Source organism: Mustelus asterias, chromosome 5, assembly GCF_964213995.1.
Source record: "Mustelus asterias chromosome 5, sMusAst1.hap1.1, whole genome shotgun sequence".
Lineage (NCBI taxonomy): Eukaryota > Metazoa > Chordata > Chondrichthyes > Carcharhiniformes > Triakidae > Mustelus > Mustelus asterias.
In genome coordinates this window covers 103950479-103970348 of record NC_135805.1, presented here as the reverse complement: position 1 = coordinate 103970348, position 19870 = coordinate 103950479, and the positions used below count along the sequence as shown (strand labels likewise).

At 41.4% G+C, this 19870-nt stretch overlaps 1 protein-coding gene across 1 annotated transcript in view; it reads left to right on the top strand.

The window, feature by feature from the left end:
- greb1 (growth regulating estrogen receptor binding 1) overlaps window positions 1–18733 on the top strand; it is a 161598-nt gene extending 142865 nt beyond the window's left edge. Inside the window, exons 31-33 of the mRNA XM_078213125.1 lie at window positions 2695–2833; window positions 7525–7740; window positions 16256–18733. Coding sequence (XP_078069251.1) covers window positions 2695–2833; window positions 7525–7688 — 303 coding nt within the window. The 3' untranslated portion in view covers window positions 7689–7740; window positions 16256–18733. The remainder of the gene's footprint in view (window positions 1–2694; window positions 2834–7524; window positions 7741–16255) is intronic.
- The last annotated feature ends 1137 nt before the right edge of the window (window positions 18734–19870 follow it).

Below are 19870 nucleotides of genomic sequence, written 5' to 3'. Positions count from 1 at the left end.
GGGAATGATTGCAAAATTTGATGGGAACGGAAGTATTGTTGAAAATGGTGGGCAGCAGTTGGGCATATGAAATTGCATTGCTAGAGATTTTGTGAAGACATTATTCCAAGGATAAAAAAACAGAAAGAAGTGGGGTTCGGCAAGGTTGGTGGGATGGAGCAGATGGGGATTACAAGGAGAGAGATGGCCTTCTTAGTAATTGAGACCATGAGAATAAAGAGATGGCAAGGCTGAATCTGTGAACCTGAACCTGGGTAGTTCTTTTATTCATTCATGAGATGTGGGTGTGGCTGACTGAGCCAGCATTTATTGCCCATCTCTCAGGGCAGTAAAGAGTCAATCACATTACTGTGGGTCTGGAGTCACATGTAGGCCAGACCCAGGCAACAACGGTAGATTTTCTTCCCTAAAGGACATTAGTGAACAAGATGGGTTTTTATGACAATCGACAATGGTTTTGTGGTCATATTAGACTTTTAATTCCAGATTTTTATTGAATTCAAATTTCACCATCTGCCACGGTGGGATTCGAACCCAGGTCCGCAGAGCATAACCCTGATTACTAATCCAGCGACAATACCTCTGCCACTGCCTCGGTTCGATGGAGGATGGAGTTTAGAGAGTACAAAAAAGGAAAGCAGAGCTGAGATGTACATTGAAATCACCTGATAGAGTCTTTGCTTCATGCAAAGGCTGAAGGAGGAAAGGAAGCAGGATATCTTTATTGGGTAACACAGGGTATTATTAAACAAAATATATTTTGAAAGAGCGATAGGAGAGGTGAAACAGGTTGTGGTGGACTTGGAGGAGAATGTTTTAGAGAATTGGTGGAAGAGACCAAAGTGTGACCGGTGATAAGAGCTAATTTGCCAGTTTGGATAGGACTGATGGTGGGCAGTGTAGTGAGGCAGGCAGGCTTCAGTAAGTCACCATCGGTGAGCTAAGGTTCAGTCAAAGCCAGGATGATAGTGCAGCCATTCACAATAAAGTCGTTGCTATCTAGGAGCCTGTTTGAAGTGAGCAGGTATTCATGAGGAAAATGTGGAGGGGGTGGTGCTCCTTGATACATTGACAGGATCTGAACAACAGCGTTTAAAGTTTTTAAAAAGTTTATTTATTAGAGTCACGAGTAGGCTTGCATTAACACTGCACTGAAAATCCCCTAGTCGTCACACTCCGGCACCTGTTCAGGTACACTGAGGAAGAATTTAGCATGGCCAATGCATTTAACCAGCATGTCTTTCAGACTGTGGGAAGAAACCGGAACACCCGGAGTAAACCCACACAGACATGGGGAGAATGTCTGTGCAGAGTTTGCACAATGACCCAAGCCAGGAATCGAGCCCAGGTCCCTGGCGCTGTGCGACAGCAGTGCTAACCACTGTGCCACCGTGCTGCTGTCAAGGATAGGGTGAGTGGAATGGGAAGGAGATGCTGAATTGGATATTTGCCAAAAGGCTCCCTATAAGGAGGCAGTGATGGATGCTACAATAAAGTACTTTCAGAAGAAAATAGATGTTTTAACACTATATTGTGTCCATAATTACTATAATAGTGCAAAGGAAAACACTTGTTGCAGTACGATCAGTTAACATTTTGTCATCTCAAATTAAGTTTACATGCAGTCTAATTAGTGGCCCTGGCAGGGACTGCTGGAGATTGGCACTAAAAGAATTATATTTACAAGAAGCATAGCTGAATGTGGAGTGAGGAGGAACAGGAGTACCTCCTATGCTGACCACCTCCCCAATGCCCTCATTTTCAAGTGGCATCACCTTCCTTCTAGGACCAGCCTGAGGACTGCTGTCAGTGCAGTGGAGTCAGAAAACTTAAAGCTGCCATTCCAGTGAGCTGTCTGCTGAATGCACAGCCTCTGAATGAGGCTGAAGATCCAACACTCAGCGTTCCTCAGGCTCACCCTTTTGGGGGCGGATATCATTCCCCAAATCTTGCTAAAATCAGCGTTTTGGCTAAGATCAAGCGAAAGATCATGCCCAAGATGGGGTGCATTATCTTGTCAGCTTGGATCTTATTGGACTCTCTAGAAGGGACCATGAATTGAATTCGATTTGAATTTGGTTTTCGGAGCAAGCAAGGAATGGATTTGGGTTTGCCCTGTCCATTCTGTGCATTGGCTTTGTAACTTTTGATTTGATTTGATTTATTATTGTCACATGTATTGGGATACAGTGAAAAGTATTGTTTCTTGCGTGCTATACAGACAAAACATAGAGTACATAGGGGAGAAGGAAAGGAGAGGGTGCAGAATGTAGTGTTACAGTCATAGCTCGGGTGTAGAGAAAGATCAACTTAATATAAGGTAGGTCCATTCAAAGGTCTGATGGCAGCAGGGAAGAAGCTGTTCATGAGTCGGTTGGTATGTGATCTCAAACACTTGTAGCTTTTTCCTGATAGAAGAAGGTGGAAGAGAGAACGTCTGGGGTGTGTGGGGTCCTTGATTATGCTGGCTGCTTTCCCGAGGCAGCAGGATGTAAGAATAGAGTGAAAATATATATGTTTTTAAATCCAGTTTCACCCTCAGTTTGGTTGTGAGACAAAAGAAGACGTCTGCGGTGTTCAGAATTGTATTCGCTCCCATCTTGTTATTTCAATCCGTTATTTTATATTAAAACATTAAGTGAAAGATTTCAGGATGTTGTGACATTTACCATCTCCTTTTTTGAAATGTTTCAGATTACCGTTTGCTTTGTGAGTTCGCGTCCTCATTCTTTAAATATAAACACATCTGGCCTTACTTTTAGTGGACTCCTTCTGTATCTCTGTGACTCATTTGTCACATCTAGTATTTTGAAACAATTCCACTTTCTGAAAGGTAAGGCTGTGTTTTATTAAACTTTCCTGTTCTGCTCTTTAATTTTTTTATGTTCATTTCTTAAATGGGTTTTCAGAGACACTGGGGGTCATTTTAACCACAAATTATGAGTGGTTTGAGGTTAGGTGGATGGTAACATTTTAAATAGCTCAAAGCCACATCCAGTTCCATTTTAATGATGGGCTGTGGAATGGAGGAAAAGTGACTCGCCCAATCCCAGGAGGCAGGTTGGTCATTTAAATATGATACTGAGGCTGCGTATTTAGCCCATCTTCCAAGTTTAACTCTTAACTGGCTGGATTTCCTGGTTCTTAGAAAACCCGACAGGTAGAGATGGAGATTGCTTTGTGTCCTCACTGTTTGTCAGCCAGAAGGAGCATAGAAACATAGAAACCCTACAGTGCAGAAGGAGGCCACTCGGCCCATCGAGTCTGCACCGACCACAATCCCATCCAGGCCCCACCCCCACATATTTACCCACTAATCTCTCTAATCTACGCATCCCAGGACTCTAAGGGGCAATTTTTAACCTGGCCAATTAACCTAACCCGCACATCTTTGGACTGTGGGAGGAAACCGGAGCACCCGGAGGAAACCCACACAGACACAAGGAGAATGTGCAAACTCCACACAGACAGTGACCCGAGCCGGGAATCGAACCCAGGACCCTGGAGCTGTGAAGCAGCGGTGCTAACCACTGTGCTACCGTGCCGCCCTTTGCCAAGCTTCCCTGTCTCTCATTTGACTCCCCTTCTGCGCTCAGACTGTTCCCTTAGACTGACGACTGTCAGCACCTCCCGTCAGTGAGAATCAGAACCTGCACCTCCTTTGCCCCAAGGTTTAGACATCGCCGGTCACCCAGTAATGTGCTACCTGCCTAAAGACATGTAAACATTGCGTGGAGGCAGAATGGGCAAGCTACAGGGACAAGACTGCAGCAATGTTGTTTCAACAACTGATTAATAATATTACATTTGAGTTTTTGCACATGCATATCGCAACCACATAAAAGGTATTACCTTAAAGTGGTCCATGAGTTAAGAACCTGAGTATGTGTAAATAACCCTGTTTTAATTTCTGAGTGATTCAATTAAAAAATAACCCAGCAGTGAAGGTTTATTTTTAAACAAGATAAATGGTCATTTATTATGAAACTACCGCTGCAAGTTACTTAAATAAAAAAGTGATAAAGTTATTAATTAAAATGCAGATACAAAATCAAAAAGCAGATAAAGGAAAAGAAAATGAGAGTTCAAATCATTCTCTGTGAAATAAATATGTGGGCCCGTTGCTTGAATACCTTCTTTCCGAGGTAGAAAGCTGAGCTTCGGTTAAACAGTGGTGATGGCTTCATAGAATACCTACAATGCAGAAGGAGGTCATTCGGCCCACCGAGTCTGCACTGACCACAATCCCACCCCGGCCGTATTCCCGTAACCCCACATATTTAACCTGCTAATCCCCCTGACACTAGGGTCAATTTAGCATTGCCAATCAACCTAACCCACACATCTTTAGACTGTGGGAGCAAACCGGAGCACCCGGAGGAAACTCACACAGACACGGGGAGAACGTGCAAACACCACACAGACAGTAACTCGAGGTCGGAATTGAATCCGGGTCATTGGCGCTGTGAGAAAGCAGTGCTAACCACTGTGCCACTGTGCCACAGTGCTTCTGCAGTTAACTGTTTGCTTTTTTCAGGTGGACTCAGCAGGACAAGCAGGTTCTGGGAGAAAGAGAAGGTTTCTTATTCCTCACTAGCTCTGTCTGAAGCTATGACACTTGAAGGTTGCCTGGACTTTTCCAGCAGAACAGCAGTTGATTAATACCTCTTTGATTCCAAAGATAAATTTAATTAAGAGAATTTTGAAACCTCATTGACGACATGTCTCAGAGTATTTCCTGGGATTTCCTGGCTGTTTCAGTTGAGAGTTGTGTGCTGCTAATATCTCTCACCCTGCCATTCAAGATGGCTTCTTACAGCCTCCTTACTACACACAAAAAAACACAAAAATGCCTGCTATGTCAAGGAGTCATTGTTTCATCGGGCAGAGAAGTTAATAATATTTTGTTCTTTTGAAGTCCCTTCCTGTCTCCTATTTCCTTAGAAGTAAAAGGAGTATTTCACATCTTTTAGAAAACTCAGTGAATGTCCCGGGAGGGAGTTTTGTGTTTTAATGATTCTCCATAACAATCTCTAGAAATAATCGAGTCTGACAACGTTTGAATTAACGCAGAAAGATGTTATGTTTTCTGTCCATACTTCTACTTTGAAGGGGGCGGCACGGTAGCACAGTGGTTAGCACTGCTGCTTCACAGCTCCAGGGTCCTGGGTTCGATTCCTGGCTCGGGTCACTGTCTGTGTGGAGTTTGCACATTCTCCTCGTGTCTGCGTGGGTTTCCTCCGGGTGCTCCGGTTTCCTCCCACAGTCTAAAGATGTGCGGGTTAGGTTGATTGGCCAGGTTAAAAATTGCCCCTTAGAGTCCTGGGATGCGTAGGTTAGAGGGATTAGTGGGTAAATATGTGGGGGTAGGGCCGGGGTGGGATTGTGGTCGGTGCAGACTCGATGGGCCGAATGGCCTCCTTCTGCACTGTAGGGTTTCTATGAGGGTTTCTATGAAAAAGGCTTTTAAACTCAATGTATAGGCTTTCAAACAGAAATTTTCCTTTAAAACTGTTGTCCTTAAAATCTATAATGTCATAATTACATGTTTGTGACAACAGAGATCAGCTGACATTATTAACCTGCAGGTAAAAATTATCTGAATGCAAGAAGTTTTGGTAGTCCTATTTAGTGCTGATTCTTATGCAGAAGGTCTGCAGCGATTCCTCTGTTCCCGCCCTAAACATACGAGATGATTTATGACTATTGTATTGCAAATAATTCATAGTCCATACATTTCTTTCATGCTGTCATGCACTAGTTTGCCCTCATGTTCTGGAATTTTATCCCGCCTCCCGCCATGGAATTGGAGCGGGCGAGGGCAGACAATGGAAATGTCTGTTGTCCTCGTGCGGGATTTTCCAGTCTCACTCGAGCAAGGCTGTAAAATCCCGCCCATGATGTCTGATAATATCAGTGAGGAAATAGAAAAAAAAATCCAAATGTCATTACTAAATAAATATACATGCTTATGATACGCAATTTCAAACAAGTACTCATAACTTTATTAGGTTTCGACTTGCTTTCTGCTCTACCTTAACTCATGCTGTTGAAGGTAAATAGAGGATACACCATGAAAACCAGTGAAACCTGATCCATGCCCAATGAATAGATTTACCTGATTTATTTTAAACAGACTTTCTCATTGATCTAAAGTCCTTCCGAGAAAGACCAGTTGCACAGTCTGATTGCACTTTTTTCTTAGTGGGTCTTTTTCAACCTCCTATGCTGGAACAGCATGCCTGTTATTGGAGGTTGTTTTCAGCCATAGCTGAAGCTGCAACAACTCAGAGGGCCTTCTATTTGCTACTGGTTATTTCTCTGGATTGACATTATGACCACGGCAGGGGGCTTGGAGGCTTTTGGAGACCCTGGGTGGTCAGGAACATGGCTGGACAGTTCCCTTATCTACCACCCTGCTAATGCCACCCTGGCGGCACCAACCTGGCAGTAACACCCTGTTAGTGACAGTGGGTGGGTGGGGGGAGGGAAGGGGGCTGGACCTTTACCCCCATATCAGAGTATTTCTCTGGGGGGGGGAGGGGGTGGCTGAGGATGAGATCTTGGACTGTGGAGGTGTGGGGTGACCCTGCATGGTGGGGTGGGGGGGTAGTGCGGTGTGACCTGAACATTTAGTGGTCGGGGGAGGTTGTCCTCTCTGGTGAAGGGTGTGTTGGGGGAGGGAGGAGGCCTGGCGCTGTACTGAGATTGGGGCACCCTTGAAAAAGCATGCCCCAATCTCTATGAAACCGGGCTTGTCAGAGTGTTTCATGTTGGAGATTTTTTTGCAATCAAAGAGTATTTGAATCCCACCTGGTTAGCACTGCCCAGCGCCAGCAGAATCTTTTCACAACCATTATCTGACTTTGTCACATGTGACATAAGGTGCCTCCTTCCTTTGCTCAGGAGTCTGAAGCCAATTGTTGTACCTTTTAGGTGCATGTGCTGAGACTAGCTAGCTTAGAACGGACCAGGGTTACATAGAAGATCTGGCTGAGTCCCAATACATGTTACCTTGAGCAACAAAGGGCCTTACAACTAAGTGTTTGTCTCATGTACAGATAACAGGATTGTAATAGAGATCATTGTTGGTAATGAGGTCTAATAATCTAATAACAAAAATGAACCACTTGGACATAATTTCCAATATTTAGATGCAATAAATGTTTAATTTTATTAAGACATCGCAAGTTTAAAATATTGAAATGTAGTGTTGTCTTTGAAAAATATGTATTGATATATTGTGCGTGAAACATCATGTTGTGATGTTTTGCATTTCTTGAAACATTTTAAGTGTATTTAATTCTCCAGTCTTGATGTGGAAATGTCGGCGGACTCGGGTGGGCACAGCAAGAAGTCTCACAACACCAGGTGAAAGTCCAACAGGTTCATCAGGCATTCACCTGATGAAGGGACATTCTCCAGTGTCATTATAATAGACATCACCTCAGGCAATGAGATATTTTCCAAGCAACACATTTTTAAAAGATTGCCTATATTGACTTTACAAATTCATTTGTTTAGGTGCCACGTTGTGTGTAATTTGTCAAGATCGTAGCTCTCTTCGCCAGACTGTTGTAAGATTGGAGCTGGAAGATGAGTGGCAGTTCAGGTTACGAGATGAATTCCAGACAGCTAATTCCCAAGAGGACAAGCCACTCTTTTTTCTGACTGGACGACACGTCTAAGGCATGAAAATCTCCCAGTAACCCACAGACTGCAAAAATGAGCACTCCACAAGTAACGCAGAATTTTCCTTTGAGCCATGAGCATATTAAAGTTTTAACAGTGTTTTTAAAAAAAACAGAATAGAATGGTACAAAATTAATCAACTGTAAAGACTGATATGCATCAAGAACAAGTTCCTGTAAACATTCATCAATTTTATGCACTGCCTTAACATATATTTTAAAAATAGAATTTTACTTGCCTGAATAATCGAACTGTGCGCGTTAATGTTTTGTGTAGTTTTAGACTAAATGATTTTGAAATTGATCCACTTTTAAATGTCCTAGTTTGCATCACTGCTCTGCTGTTTTGAAAGAAATCAGGAAAGGTGCCCTCCTCATTAGATCCTGTGGTAGTTGGTGGAAAATCTGCACTTTAGAACCTTTAACTGTGAGAAGTATAATGAGGGACTCAACTCTTAAGTAGCCCCTGCAGGTAATGGATTGATTCATAATCAGGCATTATGAAACTGTTGAAATGGTGAATAGCAATAGGCTTTAAACCCTTCAAGGACTGAAAGGCTCTTTCTGTTTCTTTCTTTTGGATTAAGGACTGTAGTTATAAAAGCTTATCAGTTTATATGCACTGGCATATTTGGTTAATCCATTGCATCCTGGTTTCATGGTCCTGTTAGGATTTTACTTTGATACATTGAGTTTGTTGGCACATTTTTTTGCATACTTAGATGATGTGTGCCAGCGATTCAATACTGGCCTTGGAGTGGGGCTATTAGTCTAGGAGGGTGGAATATCAAATTGTGCTTATACAGTCTAAGAATTGTTCCTTAAAATGATTGGAGGTGGAGGTTGGCAGAGGATCGCATTGTTGGAATTATATCTCCAATTGTTCCTGTTTGTTTTTCTTATTTTTCCATGATCCCAGTTAAGCCAAAAATAATTGGATGGTCTGGATGCAAAGCCTGATTGATCAACACGTGTTCCCCTGGTACAAGGGTTGCACAATGACACAGTGGTTAGCACTACTGTCTCACAGCTCCAGGGACCCAGGTTTGATTCTGGTCTTTGGTGACTGTGTGGAGTTTGCACGTTCTTTCTGTGTCTGCGTGGGTTTCCGCCGAGTGCTCTGATTTCCTCCTACAGTCCAAAGATGTGCAAGTTAGGTGGATTGACCATGCTAAATTGCCCCTTGGTGACCTAAAATGTGTAGTTTAGATGAATTAGTCATGAGAACTGAGTGGAATTACAGGGGTAGGACAGAGGAGGGGGCCTGGGTAAGATGTGCAGTCAGAGAGTCGGTGCAGACTCGATGGGCTGAATGTTTTCTTCTGCACTGTGGGGATTCTATGAAAAGCTGACAGAGAGATTTTCTAATATACCAATATTGGGAAAAATTGAAAATAAAATAAATGTTTTTTCATGGTAAAGGGTTAAATCACTGTTTAGGAACATTTTGCACAATTTCTTGCGTGCAATTCTGTCATTGCCTGAAGGGCAACTTGTACACACACTGAAAGCTTTCTGACCTTTGTGTGCAAGATTTGAATATCAGTTTTCAGATCAACTTTGGAAGAACTAGTGTCATTCCATAGAGGTTGAACATCAATTTATCTTATTTTATATCCAAGCCAGTAATTATCAGAATATTAAAGTATGTGCTGAGGAGTATAAATACTAAGTGCTAGTGAATGGTTAGATGGTCTGTATTGCTCAAAGGTCAATTTAATGCATAAAATATAGGACAAATATAAGTCATGATTTTAATCCTGTCCACCTGACTGGAACAGAACAGGCAAGTGGTTAAAATAGCTGTAGAGTATGTACCTACACATACCAGATTGCAGCCATTTTAATGTCACGTCTTTCCAAAGTGGCTAAGGTGCCCACCATAAATAGGTGGGCACTTTGTGTTGATGTTAGAATTGAGGTCTTGTGACTGAATTAGGACCCCGTGCAATTTTTTAACTAAGTTGTAGCTGTCTTGGCCAGCACTGTGCCAGCAAGCAAAGCTGGGAACGGAATCAGCCAAGAACACTAAGTATTTTTTTCTTCGTTTCCCTCTGGGGATAGATAGGGCAGGAATGCTCTTCTGAGTTCCACATGGAAACCTTTAACCGGGGCTTTCCTCTTTCTCCTCAGCTTTGATAGCATTTTGTGGCTTTTCATGCTTGAGGTCTCAGTGAAATGACAATTGTCCTTGAATGTGTAAATCTCCAGTGTATTTCTCCTATGTCTGCAATTCTTTGCATTCCAGGCCATTGACTGCATTTTAACCACTTACATCATGAATTCTAAAGAAATGTGAAGTGTTATATCTGTGAAATCTCTGTGAGGAACATGAACATAACAGCACTCAATGGAATTTCCATGCAACGCTTTTTCAGTTTTGGTTTGACATCACTCCACTGGCTTAGAACTATTTCCATGCCATACATTTGAATTAGAAATATAAATGTTCGCTAATGCTGGCATTGGATTACTGGCTGATAATAAAGGAGGCACAGATGCAAACATTTGCTTCCTATATGAGCCCTTGGCCTTTATTAACTTTCTTAAATGGATCGCATCTCAGTTTGATGTTTGATATAGATTTTATTTCCAATTTCCTTGATTAATTTCCTCCGTTCCTTTTCTGAAATACTAGCTGTTGGCGGGGATTGGTTTCAAGGATGCCACAGCCGTCTGGTATTTTATTCAAGTAGAGTAGTCCTTTTTCGTACGCTATTCAGAGATTTTGGCAGGCTATTTAACTTTTGAGGTATTTGCAGGCAAGCCCAGTGCTGTCCTTGCATGATAGTTGGAGACTAGTGATTTGTAGTGGATGATGGATAGTTGTTAGGATTTGAAAATGCTGAAAATACTCAGCATGTCAGGCAGCACTTATGGAGAGAGAAAAACAGATACGGCGCTTCAAGCTGCTGATCTTCTATCAAAGCTGATGAAAGTTCACAGACCAGAGGCATCATATATGTTTTTCTCATCCTGCAGATGTTAAGAGTTTTAAGTTTATTTATTAGTGTCGCAAGTAGGCTTACATCAACGCTGCAATGAAGTTACTGTGAAAATCCCCCAGTCACCACATCCGGTGCCTGTTCGGGTACACTGAGGGAGAATTTAGCATGGCCAATGCAGCTACCCAACACGTCTTTCGGACTGTAGGAGGAAACCGGGGCACCCGGAGGAAACCCACGCAGACACGGGGAGAACGTGCAAACTCCACACACTGACTCAAGCTGGGAATCAAATCCAGATCCCTGGTGCTGTGAGGCAGCAGTGTCAACCACTGTGCCACCATGCGATGTCCCCAAACTGGTTGAGTATTTCTAGAAATGTTTACTTTTATTTTCCATCATAGTATTTTGCTTTTGTAATGTGATAAGAACATGCTTTTTGGAGCCTAATGCCTCAACACACTTATGGCGTTAAATAAAAAGCACTTCAATGTACTGCAAGGAAAAGAATCACTGCCTTCATAATCAAGAGCCCTTTAAAATATAGGGTAAAATTTGAAAGTAGAAACACTCACATTCACAAGTTTACATGAACACCACTCTCAAAAACAAGTGTGAATGTGTTGCTCTCTGCCGAGTGCGTCACAACACATACTTTTGAAATACATTGAATACTCCCGTGTCTATGACAAGAGGAAAACCCATTCAAACTAAAACATTTAGCTGCAATGCCAGTTGGTGTTGCTGCGATTGGTATTTAGTGTGTTGAAATCCTGTCATGCAGCGTGAGTTGCAAAGCTTCTGAATGTTGCTGTATCCTGGGGTTCTGGAGTGGGCATGCAGTTCCAGTATAAAGTCTCTAGGTGGCAGCATAGGAATGTTGTAAAGCAACCCTATCAATGTGGAAATGAGAGTTCTTTTTTTTTGCTTCTTGTTGAGCAGTAACACAATACTTAAGTAGAAATCAAATTCACTCACCTTCAATTGTAATTCTCAGCCGATTTAATAAGCAAGTCCCCTGTAATTGCAACTCCTCAGTTTCCATCCCAGAATGGCCAGATTGCGATATCCAGATTCCATCCTTTAATCCCAGATTCCAATCTGGCTCCAGTACTGGCACACATTTGGTTTGTTATGGTGTCTCCCAGATTGTTTAGCTCTATACTGTCCTGCTTATGCCAACTTGGTCTTCTTGTGCCATCTTTGTATCCAACGAGGGTGAAAACCCGAAGTGGAATCTGGCATGTATGCCCACAAATTAGTATCACCCGATGGTGTGAAAGAAAAGCTGATTCCTAATCCTTTGAATGATAAATCTCTGTGTGCCAGAAATTCTGTACTGTGCCACTGAGAGTGAGTCCAGTAGGATCTGACCTTTCCCTCTCTTTGCCTCTCTCTCCTGACTAGCAGCAGATTCTTTCTTTACATTGTTCTTCTAGTATATTGTGACCCCTAAAACCCATTCTTTACTGTTCCAACATATCCCAGCCACTTCCCCATTAATTTCTCTTGTGCCAATTTCTTTCCTCCTTTTCCCTGCTTGTCCCTTTCCTCTACTTCCCTCACTCCTCCTCACCTTCTCCTCTCACGTCTTCCATTCTTCTCCTTTATCACTACTTCTCCTTCTCCTCATACTTGTCCACTACCCCATTTCCCCCTCTATTCCCCTTCCTCCTTTCTTTTCCTGGCCTACATTCTCTCGTAGCCCTTATTTTTCCAACAATTCTCCATCATTCCTCTCATCCTTCCGACCCCTGTTCCCACCTCCCACATCCTCCTTCCTTCCCCCTGCTACTCTTCTTCATCTCAAATAATTCCTTTCTCCCTTCCTTTCCCTCCTCCTTGCTCCTCTTCCTCTTTTCCTGTTCACTCCTCCATTCTTTCCTCCTCTTCCTCCTCTCTTCATGCTCCTCACATCCTCTCTTTCCGCCCCCCCCTTTCCTCTTTAAACCTAGTATCTTCTCTCCCTTCTCCTCCACTTTCCTTGCTTTGATCAAAGTACTCTCCTTGTCCTCCAATCTTTTCTTAGTTCTTGACTCTTCATATTCAACACCGGGAGACAAGACTGTTCAAATAAAAGCTTTTAGAACATAGAACATAACAGCGCAGTACAGGCCCTTCGGCCCTCGATGTTGCGCCGACCAGTGGAACCAATCTAAAGCCCCCCTAATCTACACTATTCCACTATCATCCATATGTTTATCCAATAACCATTTGAATGCTCTTAATGTTGACGAGTCCACTACTGCTGCAGGCAGGGCATTCCACGTCCTTACTCCTCTCTGAGTAAAGAACCTACCTCGAACATCTGTCTGATATCTCTCACCCCTCAATTTAAAGCTATGTCCCCTCGTGCTAGCCATCACCATCCGAAGAAAAAGGCTCTCACTATCCACCCTATCTAATCCTCCGATCATCTTGTATGCCTCTATTAAGTCATAATGGTGCATAGCAAAACATACACAGGATAAGGGTCCTAAATTTTCACATTATCCTCTGGATTTTCTCCAGCAGAATCAAAGTCTCTCTTTCTCTCACATGACTAGGCATGGTGTCCCTGTGTAGGATCCATTATACAATATTGTAGCTAATGGAATGAACATTAATTATGAGTAAATAAATATTTTAACCATTTAACAAATTTTTACACATTGGACATGGTTGACTGCATCAGATTAGGATAGGAAAAAAAAAGAGGCACAGTTCTTACTTTTTCAGCTTTTCTCCAATATTCTTGCCATACACTATGACCTGATTTCATGTGGGATTCCATTCCTTTGTTGAGGAAATTTAGAAATCACAGACTAATTTCAAAGCCCTATGATATATGTGCACAGGCTGCTATTTTTAAAATAATATAATCCTTTTATTTTGCTTCTATTGAGCTGCACAATATCACAAACCTCTTTATACCATGCAACACAGAATACAAACAGCAAACTTCTAAGAGAAAATCAAATGAATTTTAGCCTTATCCTGGTTAGTGTATAACAGTGCAGCAGATTTGGTTCTGAAATAATCTTACTATAATGTGGTTATATTATTATTTTGTATCATCACAATCAATGGTTTCCTGCGTCATTGATGCCATGTGATCTTGCTGACTTTAATCCGGACTGCTGTTTTATCCCATCTGATTATGCTTTTTTTAACAACAAGACTGTGAGCAAATTCCACAGGTATACTCACATTCATAGACTATAAATATGTCCCTCAACACTCAGACTTAGAGAACAAATCTTGAGAGAGATTACCAGCCTGGTCAATATCCCTGCTCTCATCTCCTCCCACACTTCCTCCCATTCCCTTCCTTTTCCCTCTTTCCTAGTTCCATTTCCCTCCTGTTTCTCCCTTCTCACCATTTCCATCTCTCCATCTCGCATCCCTCCGCCTCCAGCCACTTTACCCTCTCTCATGCAGAGGAACAGAGGTCTTAATTATAACTGACACTTCTTGAATGTTTGAACATGTTTGTATTGTTATTACTGATACTTTGAGATTATAGTACCAGCTGAGTATTGAAAAAAAGAAATACATCGAAGTTTTTTGTCTTGCACTCATCTGGACACTTTGCAAGAATTCCAGTATAAAGGGCAAACTCCAATTTGTACTCTATGCGAAGAGAATGCAAACTTTGAAATAGAATCTGGCATGTATGCCTACAAGTTAGTATTACTTTATGGTATGAAATAAAAGTTGATTCCTAATCCTTTGAATGAAAAATCTCTGTGTGCCAGAAATTCTGTACTGTGCCACTGAGAGTGAGTCCTGTAGGATCTGACCTTCCCCTCTCTTTGCCTCTCTCTCCCTACTGACTATTTTCTTAGATCGTTCTTCTAGTATATTGCCATGTGGTAAGTTGACTCTGATTGGTAGAAGCATTGCTATGGAGAATGCACCAGTTGATGGTAATTCATAGGTAACTGCCAACCATTGTTTGAAATTTAAACCAGGCAGTTTGACTCTGGTTTGATCGAGGCATTGCCCTGGGGAATGAATTGGAGATTGGCTGTCATTTTTTTTTTATGATGTGGAGATGCTGGCGTTGGACTGGGGTGAACACGGTAAGAAGTCTCACAACACCAGGTTAAAGTCCAACAGGTTTATTTGGTAGCAAATACTTCTTACCATTTTTTTTTTAAGCAGGTTTTTTTTTAAGCAGGTGTATGTATCCTTCCTGTCTGCAAAGAACAGGGCCTGTGCATTAATGTATGTAACTTCCAGTAATTGCAAATGCAGCACACCGCAAGCCTGACTGACAATCTTAATCAAACGATCAGCATTCTTTTCTTGTACTGTGTAACTGTTGTTTTCCCCTTCTACTGGTATTCTTGCAGAAGGTCCTGATGAATGCAGGATGAAAAACTTCAATATGTCTCTTCAGCAATATCCAAGTTCTGTACTATCAAATGACTATTAATTAAAACTTACATATATTTAAGGGTATAGTTCTAATATTGCTTATATTGTCACAAAAATTAACTTTGTGCTTCTCAGGTGAGTAGTAAGGAGTGCGTGCCATGTGATCAAAGTACCCGTTAAATGGCCCAAGCCACCTTGGCCACCATTAACTTTTAATTGCTGAACTGCAAGAGGAGGGAATTTCTGAGCACCTCTGAGCCTAATTTTAATCTTTAAGTTAGTGGCAGTGAATTAGAAGGTTTTGAAAACCACTGCACTCCACCTGGTCCCACAAAAGTAATAAAAACATTCCAAGCCTCCTGCAGCAACCCCTGTTAAGTTCAAGGTTAATCCCCTTAATGGCTAGCTCGTTCAAAAGCTGGTACCAGTTGGTGAAGCATGTGTGATGCACACTGCAAATATTGATATGTAATTGTGTTTGGATCCAATGTATATCATAAGATCCTGATTAGCAAAGTTGACTGACACTCCATCCTAAAATGGGTCAGCACCTGGGTGGAGACCTCGGGAAAAGGACAGTGGGTGAAAATATAGCAACATGAGTGCACCGTGATTTGCAGGTAGTCCTGTTTCATCCCAGCCAGGTTCAGTGGCTTTAAAGCACCCCCAAGGTGCTCATTAAATCAAATCCCCAGACGAGAAGCATGAGGACTAAAAGGCTTAAATCTTCAGATTTTCTCTTTGCCCATCCCCACAGGCTCTGCACCTAATCCATCTTTTTGAAGCACAAAGAAGAGGTCTGATCCCATTTCACCACTGTTTTTGATGCGCAGAGTGTGAAGGGTTTTCTATTTTAATTAAGCTTATTTAATTTTACGTTGCTTGAATGACATCCTATACTTTGTATTGAGCAATCAGTTTCTACCCATTTTATCTGAATCAAGATCCTCTTGAAACACTTTGAATATCTTTTCACGCATTTTATTTTTTCAACTGAGTTATGAAGACGCATTGCAAAACTACACTCTCACCTCCAAGGACCAGATTTAGTGGTGTTTTATTTGGCAGGTTCTCTTTTATGGTGCGATATTCTGTCTGAACAGGTTCACAATGTCTATTTTTGTACTGCAGGCAGAATGAAAGATGGTGTTTTCCAATATAGCCTAAAATTATTTTTTTCCAGGGTTTCATAATCTTTTACTAAATATTAGAGTAGAAACTTTTTGTTCTTCATTATGCGATTATTTCCTTTGTTAGGATTTTCAGACATTAAAATGGATCTTGCGCTCCTTGGTACTTCTACATATGACACTGGAATTGATGTATTTGAGAAGCTTGTTTTGTGTTTGTACTTTAATTGGAAATTATGTGTGCTTGTATGGAAGTAATTGAAATTATCTATCTATACAAAGTCTGTAAAGTACTGATTCTGAACAAAGCAGAAAGCTGGTGATAAGTAACTGCCAACGTATAATGCTGAAATATTTGGTCAAAGTAATCTAATGCATATTTCAGATTGGTTAACACATACAAACTGTTAAACTAAATTTAGATGATTTTAAGTAAAATGTAATTGCAGATTGCTAAGTTATGCAGCAAACTTACTGAGAGGCTGTTCGATTTTCTTTTCATAGAATCTTGCAGCAAAGGAGGCCGTTCACCCCATCTTTGAGAGATAATTAGCCCCTGCTGTTTCCCATGAACCCTGCAAAAGTTTCCTTTTCAACCTTTTCTATTAGGTTCTTTACGCAGAGAGTGGTTGGGGTGTGGAATGGACTGCCTACAGTGATAGTGGAGTCAGACACTTTAGGAACATTTAAGCGGTTATTGGATAGGCACATGGAGCACACCAGGATGATAGGGAGTTGGATAGCTTGATCTTGGTTTCAGATAAAGCTCGGCACAACATCGTGGGCCGAAGGGCCTGTTCTGTGCTGTACTGTTCTATGTTCTAACCATATCTCAGTAGTGAGGTCAAAGCTCCTCATTTTCACATTGAAGGAGAACAATCCAGCTTCTCTCTCATCTCCCCACATAATCATAGAATCCCTACAGTGCAGAAGGAGGCCACTCAGCCCATCAAACTTGCACCAACAACAATCCCACCCTATCCACAGAATCCCACATATTCACCCTGCTAGTCCCCCTGACACTAACGACCAATTTAGCCAATCAACCTAACCCACACATTTTTGGACTGTGGAGGAAACCGGAGCACCCGGAAGAAATTCACATAGACACGGAGAGAACGTGCAAACTCCACACAGACAACCAAGGCTGGAATTGAACCCAGGTCCTGCAGGCAGAATAAAAGATTGTTGGTGTTTTCCAATATAGCCTAAAATTATTTTTTTCCAGGGTTTCATAATCTTTTACTAAATATTAGAGTAGAAACTTTTTGTTCTTCATTATTTATGCGATTATTTCCTTTGTTAGGATTTTCAGACATTAAAATGGATCTTGCGCTCCTTGGTACTTCTACATATGACACTGGAATTGATGTATTTGAGAAGCTTGTTTTGTGTTTGTACTTTAATCGGAAATTATATGTGCTTGTATGGAAGTAATTGAAATTATCTATCTATACAAAATCTGTAAAGTACTAATTCTGAACAAAGCAGAAAGCTGGCACTGGTCCCTGGCACTGTGCGGCAGCAGTCCTAACCACTGTGCCACCGGGCTGCCCTGAGGGAAGGTCCCACCTCTGTTAAATGATAAATGGCCTTGACGTCATTTCTAAAGTATAGAAAATATATTTCTAAAATGGACACAATCGACTTAAATGGAAAAGAAAATCGAGCTGATTTACTGAGAGCCTTTTCTAGCTGTGTTACAGACAAAAAACAAATTCAACTTCATAACAAAGTACAGGAAGATAATTGTTGGCTTCCAAAGGTTCAGCTATATTATCATTGCAACATTGAAGTAGCCATAACCATGAAATAGCCAACTACTGAAATCGCCAACTAAAGGGAACATAGATATTGAAATAAAATCTTAGGACAAATGTGTTTTGTAGGTCAGTGGTTAAAGTAGTATTCAGCTCGAGGTTGCAAAAAGGCAATTCTTTGTTAGGATGTGATTCCTAATCCTTTGAATGAGATGTGTGGCAGCAAACTAACTGTTCACCAGTTAGCTGGAAATCACATTAAAGCTAATCAGCCTGGAGACAAGAGGACGGGAAAAATAAATTGCCAGTTTACAGCGAATTGAAATAATCTTGTCCGTGCGCATAATTAAACAAGAAGTATGTTTTCCTCTATGCCAGAGCTTTTCATAACCCAGATCAACTGAACAAAATCTTGTGCGGATCTTCTACTAAGTTGTTTTTAATTAATAAGAATACAAGCCATCACAGCAATGAGAAAATAGTCAGATCTTTGGAAAATTCTTCTTTGTTTTCACATTATGGACAAAAGCTTGAAATTTCTTTTATTGCGTTTACAGTTTCCAGCTCTTTGGGTATGTGCAAAAGTCCATACGTTGTAATTTTGGAATCTTAAGTGTGCAAATGAACTGTATTGTTTGTAATTAATGTTTTTTTGAAATTTTGTTGTGAATGAATAAAATTATTTGAGTTTCTGTGGTTTCATCGGGGTTGGTACATAATTAAAAATGACTGTACTTTGCCTGGAATTTACCTTCACTGCATGGTTTCTCAGTATACTTGTACAAAAATGTGGTAAAAGAAACTGCAACATGTTCGGCAATTCTTGAATATTAAAAGCAAAACTGTATGAGAAACCTGTTGGAGTGATTTTTTTTCAATTGTCGCCCACATTGGAAAATGAAACAGCATAGAGTCATAGAGGTTTAGAGCATGGAAACAGGCCGCTCGGCCCAACTTGTCCATGCGCCCTTTTTTTTAAACCCCTAAGCTAATCTCAATTGCCCGCATTTGGCCCATATCCCTCTATACCCATCTTACCCATGTAACTGTCTAAACGCTTTTTAAAAGACAAAATCGTACCCGCCTCTACTACTACTTCTGGCAGCTTGTTCCAGACACTCACCACCCTCTGTGTGAAAAAATTGTCCCTCTGGACCCTTTTGTATCTCTCCCCTCTCACCTTAAACCTATGCCCTCTAGTTTTAGACTCCCCTACCTTTGGGAAAAGATATTGACGATCTAGCTGATCTATGCCCCTCATTATTTTATAGACTTCTATAAGATCACCCTTCAGCCTTCTACGCTCCAGAGAAAAAAGTCCCAGTCTATCCAGCCTCTCATAACTCAAACCATCAAGTCCAGGTAGCATCCTAGTAAATCTCTTCTGCACTCTTTCTAGTTTAATAATATCCTTTCTATAATAGGGTGACCAGAACTGTACACATATTCCAAGTGTGGCCTTACCAATGTCTTGTACAACTTCAACAAGACGTCCAACTCCTGACATGTCATCTTAAACCCAGCTCTGAAAAAGATTCTGGTTTGTGATTTGATTTATCATTGTCATATGTATTAGCATACAGTGAAAAATATTGTTTCTTGCGCACTATACAGACTAAGCATACTTTTCATAGAGAAGGAAAGGAGAGAGTGCAGAATGTTGTGTTAGAATCATAGCTAGGGTGTAGAGAAAGATCAACTTAATGCAAGGTAGGTCCATTCAAAAGTCTGATGGCAGCAGGGAAGAAGCTGTTATTGAGTTGGTTGATACGTGACCGCAGACTTTTGTATCTTTCTCCCGATGGAAGAAGGTGGATGAGAGAATGTCCGGGGTGCGTGGGGTCCTTAATTATGCTGGCTGCTTTTCCGAGGGAGCAGGAAGTATAGACAGAATCAATGGATAGGAAGCTGGTTTGCGTGATGGATTGGGCTACATTCACGACCTTTTGTACTTTCTTGAGGTCTTGGGCAGAGCAGGAACC